Source organism: Theropithecus gelada, chromosome 5, assembly GCF_003255815.1.
Source record: "Theropithecus gelada isolate Dixy chromosome 5, Tgel_1.0, whole genome shotgun sequence".
NCBI lineage: Eukaryota > Metazoa > Chordata > Mammalia > Primates > Cercopithecidae > Theropithecus > Theropithecus gelada.
In genome coordinates, this window is record NC_037672.1 from 12434044 (window position 1) to 12442587 (window position 8544).

The window sequence follows — 8544 nt, forward strand, 5'->3', positions numbered from 1 at the left end:
TTTTTTTTTGAGACGGAGTCTCACTCTGTCGCCCAGGCTGGAGTGCAGTGGCGGGATCTCAGCTCACTGCAAGCTCCGCCTCCCGGGTTCACGCCATTCTCCTGCCTCAGCCTCCAGAGTAGCTGGGACTACAGGCGCCCGCCACCTCGCCCGGCTAGTTTTTTGTATTTTTTTTTTAGTAGAGACGGGGTTTCACCGGGTTAGCCAGGATGGTCTCGATCTCCTGACCTTGTGATCCGCCCGTCTCGGCCTCCCAAAGTGCTGGGATTACAGGCTTGAGCCACCGCGCCCGGCCTCTTTCTTTCTTTCTTTCTTTCTTTCTTTCTTTCTTTCTTTCTTTCTTTCTTTCTTTCTTTCTTTCTTTCTTTCTTTCTTTTCCTTCCTTCCTTTCCCTCCCTCCCTCCCTCCCCCTCTCTCTCTTTCTTTCTTTCTCTTTCTTTCTTTCTTTCTTTCTTTCTTTCTTTCTTTCTTTCTTTCTTTCTTTCTTTCTTTCTTTCCTTTCTTTCTTTCTTTCTCTCTCTCTCACACACGTACGCGCACACACATACACACACGCAGACCCACTAGCCACATTTAGTAGCTGGTTGATCCCAAATTTGCTGCTGACAGTAAGATTTGTGGGCTCGGCCCGAATCCTTGGGACCAATTTCAGTGCAAGTCACATGGTGTTCTGCCCCCTTACCAGCCATTCCCCTCACCGTGGTTTACCCATCCGTAGAGTGGGTGGATCTAATTCGAAAACCCCCAAGGCCAGTTTTAAGATTCGCTAAGCGCCAAAGGGACTGAGAGCGATGAAGAGGCCGAAGGTTCATTGGGCCCAGGCGGCAGTTGCTACTGCTCCGGTAACCAGGCCCAGAGAAGGCAGAGAGGTTCAGCGCAGCGCAGGGATGCAGGCAGTGGGTGAACAGAGATACCCTCGAGTAGGGAGCAGGACTGTTCTTCATCTTTCCAACAACAACAACAACAACAAAAAAAAAAAAAAAAAAAAAAAAAAAAAAAAAAAAAAAAAAAAAAAAGAAGAAGAAGAAGAAGAAAAGAAAAGAAAAAGGAAAAAGAGAGAAAGGCGGAGAGAGGATAGAGGAGAAAGAAAAGGAAGAAAGTAATACTGCAAATTTTCAACGTGAGCCGCGTCTGCGGCAGAAGACCCAAGTAAAGACATTGGTCTGGGTCGCAAAATGCGGCGAGAACTCCTTGGAGGACAGGCTGGACCCAGAGGCCGCCCCCAGCTCCCAGAATCAGACCTCAGGGCATTCTCGCCAAGGCAAACCGCGGGACAGCTTGAAGGGAAACTGCCATAATCCGGATCAAACTGAATTCATTTGAGTCATTTTCCCCGGGCAGCCGGAGGCAGCCCGCGGAGCTGGCCCAGGCAGGGGGCCGGAGAGTGGGAGAGAAAGGGAAGGGGCGCCCAGGTCCGCAGGGTAGGTGGAGTCTGCGGTGGAAGATGGAGCCCCCAGGGGTGCGACCCGGACCTCAGTGCCTTTTCCTACTCGAAAGAAACTCCCTGGTTCTTTCACCGCCCAATCGGCAAAGATGGAGAACAAACTACCCTGTAAAGACGCAGCAACAAGCAACTGCCTTTTCGGAAAGGGAGAAAATCCCTCCTCCTAAAAAAACCCCTCAGTAAGTAGTGATCCCTGGGGACAAGAACGGAGGAGATTCTAGCATTATCGGAAATGTTCCAACTCTCTACAAGAAAAACACAGTCATGATGAATTGTACAATTAAAATAGAATTGTAAAGTATTAAAGAAACGAGATGATTGCAAGAACCATATGGAAGGTAGTTGGACTCGAGTGGGGGACCGGGTGGGAGTGTGCATATCACAAGGGCCTTTGCCTCTCCCTTTACATTTTGCTGTTTCCGGAAGCGGGGATAATTTTGTAAAACGCTTGTCACCAAGCTCCGCCCGGGCCGGATCGAGGGCTTACGGGACCCCAGGCCAAGGTCTTTAGGGTATCAAAGCTTGGAGGCCCGAGGGCTGGGAAAAGTCGCAGCTGCCCTGGAGAGCGAATGGACATTTCGGCCTCAGGTGAAATTGAAAGAAGCCTCGGCCTGGGTTTTGGTGTTTCCCGGCTCGGGTCCCGCGGACTGGAGGCCTCAACGCCGGCAGTGTGGCATTAACTCTTCCTTGCTCGCCGGGAACTCGGCTTGAGCTGCTAGTGAAGGTGAGCATTTAGCTCCAGTGAATCCGTAGCATTCTGGGGAGTCTGGGAGCGCCAGCTGCGTATTATCATCTGTAAAATGGGGTAATGTATAATGGTGCCCTGCCCATTCTCTGCTCCCGGGGTAGGCTTGGTGCGGATCAAATGACGCCCTTTTGTTTAGTGCGGGGATGCGCTCTGAAACCTTGTAGAGCACCAATTGCACCCGTCTGAGGAAAACACTCAGGTGACCCTTCTCCGAGAGACAGGTTATTCACGCCTGGTTTGCAACTAATGGCTTCAGAATTTTAGCAGGATTTTTCACTCAACCACTCTTGAAACTAAAGACTAGATAACGTAGAGAAACGCTCCTAAAATCGAAAGCAGAGAGAGAACAACAGGGTGGGGTGGGCTGAGGAGAGGTGAAAGGGTTGGTACATTGGGATGGGGGATGGACATTGGCTGGGGGTTCAACCACGGACTCTTACTAGGCTCTGAAACCAATGGTCACGGGGCGGTTGGGGAGAAATCCTAGGAATTTGTTCCCGGTTTCAGTGGGATTCCTCCATGACTCCTACAAAGTCCCCGAAGCCATGATTTCTCTGAGCTGCCCAGGTTTATACCCTGCCTGAGGAGTGGGTGGGCAGCAGGGCTGCTCCCAGGAGAGACTAAGCATCCTTGTCCAAGACCGAAAAGAGGTTGGAAAAGCCCCAGCTATTTCCAGCCTGCCGTAATACTGGTTCCCCCAAAGTCGGAAAGAGACAGTTTCAGAGAAAACACGGCGTCCAGGAGGGCATGTTAAACTAAAAGTTTATAAATTAAAGAAAAAATACAGCGAATAGAGCTTCCAAACTTCACAAATCTTTTTACAGTTAATACTCTAGTTGAGTGCACAGTGCCATTAAGGAGGCGAAAAGCGGCGAGGTTGACAAGACAGGTGGGATCTCCTGTTTAAGGGTAAGTGAGGGGCGGATAGGGGAGTCCCGGGCCAGAGCACAGGAGTCGCAGAGGGCGGAAGGTAGAGACTGAGGGCCAGGCAGCGGCACTGCAGTGGGCGCCCTGGAAAGGCTGGCCAGGGATATTCACATTGAGTACAAAAATAATCGTCATTTGAATACAAACAACTGAAAAGTGCTACACGTCTTAACCTCCTTTAAACAAATAAAAAGAAATGAAGGAAAGTTTCCGCAGAGGGCTGCCCGGGTGTGCCCTCTCCTCCTTCCGGGGCTCCTAGGCGTTTCCTGCTTGTGCAGGTACCTGGACTTCAGAGAGGGAAGATGTGGAGACCCACGGCTTGCACCACACCCGGAGGCCCCCTTCCTTACATTCAGCACCCCAATCGGGCGCCCCCACCCTAGCTCTGACACAAGGGAGGGGTGGAGCAGAGGGCCTGAAAACCCAGTCCTTCACTTTTCAAATCAACCCCTGGCCTGGTGCTGCCTGGGACTGCCAGGGTTTCGCACCCCTTGGTTACAAATGCAATTTCCAAAAATAAAAGATATGTAGATACACATAGATTGGTAGCATGGATACCATGAACTAGTGTGGCCTAGTGCAGAAAGCTCACAGCAGGCCGGAAATTCTGAGGATTCAGGCTATGTGGTCTCCAGGAGTTCCCGCTTAGGGAAAACCCCACCCCCAGGCAGACATAATTCGAATCCAAATTCAACTCCAACATTGTCGTGATAATAAATAGAGCCCGGGGGCTTCCAGGCAGGTGGGCTATCAGGGCCCCTAGGCCATAGGGTGCCTCTGTTCAAATTAGTAAAAGGCGCCCCCTCGGGGCAGACTCAGCCCAGCTGCCAGGGGACAAGTCCTGGCTAACGGGAGCTGGAGCTGGGTTTCACCTCCAGGTGCCTCCTTGGCGGGGCGCCCCGTGCAGGCTACAGCCTACAGCTGTCAGCGGCGGTCCGGAGCCGGGGCGCGGGAATCACTCGCTGCCTCAGCCCAGGCCGGTTCACTGGGTGCCTGCGGCGGCCGCGCAGGTGGAGAGCGCCCAGCCTGGGAGGCAGTAGTAGGGGTAATAGTAGGAGGGCTGCAGTGGCAGAAGCGAGGGTGGCCGCAGAACTTCGCCGGGCAGGTATTGTCTCTGGTCGTCGCGCACCAGCACCTTTACCGCCACCTTCTTGGCGGCGGGCGCCGAGGCCAGCAGGTCGGCGGCCATCTGCCGGCGCTTGGTCTTGTAGCGACGGTTCTGGAACCAGATTTTCACCTGCGTCTCGGTGAGCTTCAGCGACGCGGCCAGGTCGGCGCGCTCCGGCCCGGAGAGGTAGCGCTGGTGGTTAAAGCGGCGCTCCAGCTCGAAGACCTGCGCGTGGGAGAAGGCGGCCCGCGACCGCTTCTTGCGTGGCTTGGGCGCCGCCGGCTCCTCCTCCTCCTCCGCAACGCCTGCAGGCCCGCTGCCGCCCCTGCCGCCGGCCCCGCTGCACAGCGCGGACATGTGTGCACCTCTGGGGCCAACACCGTCGTCCTCGGTCCTTGGGCTGCGGTCGCCTGCGGACCCCGGTGGGAACAGAAACAAGAAACTGTCAGCGCCACAGACGAGGTGCGGCCAGGCCTGAACTGCAGGGGTCACGGGGGTGGGGCGGAAATACACTTTGATCCCACTCAAGCGGAGCCGAGGTCTGGGAGGCCCTGCGCCCGGGAGACCAGTCTTAGAATCTTGCCCCACTGGGTATCCCATCTAGGCCTCTTCTGGGGAGGGCGGCGGACTCAGTCGCTGTGTCAACGCTGTGTTGTCGAGACCTGCTCCCCACCCTCTCTGGGTCCTAGGCTCCCCGCAGTAACTTGGGGCACTAGACCCGAGCATCCGCGAAAGCCCTCCCGGCTCTCAGTGCTGAGCATTGGGGTTCTAGACTGCATTTCCGTCTCTCTGCTTGGGTTCACGAGCCTCTCCACACTCAGTTCACACACACACACGCGCACGTCATCGCAGCACACACTTGTCTAGTGCAGGTAGGGGAAGGTGGAGGCGGATACTGGGGCCAAAGGTATTTAGAATCTTTCACCCTCAGCCGCCTGGAATTGCTGTGAGGGACATGGAAATAGGCTGAGCCAAGGCCTTAGATGAGAGGATGGACTGGAGAGTAAAGAGAGAGGATTGCCACTGCCTCGAGTTTTTGGACCCTGATCCCACACCAGCTTCTCGGTCTCGTACCCGCCCCTCCGAAGAACTCCAGCAAAAAGCTCCAGCTCTCCCCTGTGCTTGAGGCCTACAGAAACTTGTACCCAACTAGGGCGGGCACCCAGGTCTTCCAGACCACAGGACAGGCCAGGCTACGGCTGAGGAGGCCTCTCTCCCGCCTCCGTGATGAACTATAGTCCCACTCCGGGATCCTCGGCCTAGGGCTGCTCTCCCAGACCTGGGGTCTGAGAAAGCCAAACCAGCCGTTTCCCCAAAGCTCTAGTTCTGCAGATTCTCAGCTCTGGCCCACTCGGAGGTATTCTTCACCACCTATCCACCTACTGTGGGGCCCGGCCCTGGGACCTCGAACTGGCAAAGGTCTCTTGTCCAGAGCTAGGGCACTGGCTACTTGAGGTCTCTGCAGCCCTCACTTCTCCGCTTCCCTGATTTTGGGCATTTGGGGACAGACATGGCAGAAAGCACTGGCGACGAACTCAAAGACTCCCGACCGCAGGAGGCAGCGGTTCTCCCAACCCAGTCTAATGCACATTGACCCAGGACGTCTCAGGCCTCGCCCCAGGACGCCGGGTTCTGAGGAGCTACTCCGGTCTCTCGCGGGCTCAGTTCCCGAAGTGGCAGAGCAGCTCGCGCCAGAGCGCAGAACTTCGGGACTTGGCCAGCCTCCGAGCCCCAGGGCGCAGGGTGCTCACAGCCGACCACCCCACTCGGCGTGGTTGCCCTCCGCGTCCATCCCCTCAGCCCGGCCCCCATCCCCGCGAAGCCGCAGCAGACCTGAGACGCTGGCGGACATCTCGCTGTCGCTCCGGCCCGCGGCTTCCTCCTCTAGGTCTTTGGAAGCGGCCAGCTCACAGACCGGCTGGCCGAGGCTCAAGGATCCCCCCGCGAGGACGGCCCCGCTGGCCCCCGGCGCGTCAGCGCAGCGCCGCCTGCTCTCGTTCTCCTCGCTGAGCGCGGAGTCCGAGTCCCAGCCTTCCGGGCTCTCCGCAGTCCGCCCCGCAGCTGTTCTGGTACCGGCAGGAGACGCCAGCAGAGAGTCCTCGGCGCCCCCCAGCGCGCCCGCGTCCCTCTCCCCAAAGAGCCGCCAACAGCAGACAGCGGGCGCCGTGGCCACCGACACCGTTGTGCCCCCGGACGCCGGGCGCCCCTCTGGCGCGGCCAGCCCGCCGCGCTCCTCTTTTTTGTTGAGGATCGCCTGGATGGAGAAGGGCGTCAAGGTGTTGGCGCCGCGCACAGCCATCTGCGCCGCGGGCCGGAGCGGCCGCCGGGGCGGACAGCTGGGGCGCCGAGCAGCTCCGAGCGGGACAGAGAGAGCCGGCGGCCGCAGCGCGAGTGAGCCGGGTGTACCAGGCCGCCGCCGCCCACTCCTGCGCGGCCCAGCAGCCCCCGCCCCACTCCGTCCCAGGATCTGCGCCGACCCTCACCCCCACCTTAGAGGCCCACCCCGCCCGGAGACCCCCTCCCCCCGAATCCAGAGCCAGACGCTCTCCTTTCGCAGCTCAGCTGGATTATCTCATCGCTTCTCGCCCTTAGGGGCGGGCCGGGGTCTGCCCCCTCGGGGGACGTGAAGGAGGATTGGCGGGGGCCCCTCCGTGGCAGCAGTCCCCTCCCGAGCGCCGCCGGGGCGCACAGCCCGAGTCACTTTTTCTTTGCGCGTCTGTCCCTTCCTCGCCTGCAGGATTTCGTTCCTGGCCCGTCCTCCCCTTCCCTGCTGGGCAGGCTCTTCCGGAGCCCACCCCCGGCGGCGGCGGCGGCGGCCGCGGCCGCTGGATTCCGAGAGGCGCGGGGCACCTTTTTACCCCCTGCCCTGGTTTTATCTGTTTCTTTTCTCTTTCCTTCCCTTGCGTTCCACTGTACCACCCCCTCCCGCCCGGGTGTCATTCCTCACTGCTGAGTGACAGCCTCAGGCCACACCCCCCCCGGGCTGTCGCGGGTGCTCCCGGCCGTTCATTGGCTGGCTCCATTTGGGCGACGTTGACTTTAACAGACAAAACTGGGCACGTTGCGCCGCTAAAGACAGGGTCTGACTTAACCCCTTCTCTCCTAAGCCTGGTCCTCGAAGCACCCTCCAGCAACAAGGAGGCTCATCCACCCCAAACCACGTTTCTTACCTCTGCAGATGTATCCACCTATTCCAGCGCTTTAATAGAACCCTGATACTAAGTTGAGTCAAATCTGCGGAGAAAATCCAAGATAATGCAGTTCCATAAATCATGCTTGTAGTTTCTGTTCTCTAGGAAGGATTATAAACACGAAGAACAAAATGCATCTTTTTTTCTCCCTACAGTTTCGCCGCTTCCTCACTGCTAACGTTCTTTGCTGAAATGATCAGTTAATTAAGATCACTCTAGAAATATTTTTCTTTCCTCGTCGTCTTTGATTTGATTCGATTTTTATAGAGGAATTAGAAAAAAATGGTATAATTAGAACTAAAGTCAGGAGAAGAATTGAAAGGCATCTTTGGGAGAATTTCTGTAAATTTTATGGTCGTTTCCCTGGCAGATCAATATTGAATTTAACTGGAGTTGGTTAAGTTTTGCATCAGGAAGAAAAAAAAACTTTCAGTTTTTAAAAAATATCTCTTGTGAGTTGAATAAAATTATAAATAGATATGTTTGTTTGTAAAATTATACCTTGGAATTACCATAAAGTGATCCAGAAGTGACAACACTTTTTGCTCTTTAAAAAATAAAAAATGCATTGTATTATGTAATAGTAGGAACCAAGCTAAGAAATACAGATATTGTGGGTATATAAGAATATTTTTAAATGTGTTATTCCTTTTTTAATATAAAATTTGCTCAATTAACGTACTTCACTGTTTTCCATAAACTTTTTCACAGAGAGTTAACACCAAATACACAAACTTGAACCATTAAATACACTTAAAGGACTATGATTTTAATGTAATAAATTGCTAGGATTGGTAGTTTTGGTGTCATTAAAATAAATAACATTTCCCTTTGTTGCTTGCTTTTTGGTTGTTCTTTTTCTGCACCGCAGAAGGAAATACACCCACAATTCATAGTTTTCAGCCTCAGAACGAGGTTTTGCAGCATCTATACTTTCCAACATTTCGGCTACACGATGCTTTCTTGCTTTGTGCAAACCTTGTAGGGTACCTGGGAAAAAACATCCACTTGAGGTCATTGCCCTTTATAGCTCTTTATAATTACATCAGTTTTGAAGGAACGCCGTTTAAATTTGGTGTCAGGGCTCAGCAAGTGTAAGGACGCAGAGTGGAACAGAGCAGAATGC

General features: G+C 54.8%; 1 protein-coding gene across 1 annotated transcript; it reads right to left on the reverse strand.

The window, feature by feature from the left end:
* Positions 1-2937: 2937 nt before the first annotated feature.
* On the reverse strand, positions 2938-6741 carry NKX3-2 (NK3 homeobox 2). The gene is made up of 2 exons (XM_025386490.1): positions 6061-6741; positions 2938-4637 (listed from the first exon to the last, which is right to left on the reverse strand). The coding sequence occupies exons 1-2, from the start codon at positions 6524-6526 to the stop codon at positions 4102-4104; spliced, it is 1002 nt and encodes a 333-aa protein (XP_025242275.1). The 5' UTR covers positions 6527-6741; the 3' UTR covers positions 2938-4101.
* Between the last annotated feature and the right edge of the window lie 1803 nt (positions 6742-8544).

Coding starts and splice junctions, on each gene's coding strand:
- NKX3-2 (XM_025386490.1), bottom strand. CDS start 6,526: ATGGCTGTGCGCGGCGCCAACACCTTGACGCCCTTCTCCATCCAGGCG. Junction 4,638..6,060: donor GATGTCCGCCAGCGTCTCAG/GTCTGCTGCGGC, acceptor CGGGGTCCGCAG/GCGACCGCAGCCCAAGGACC.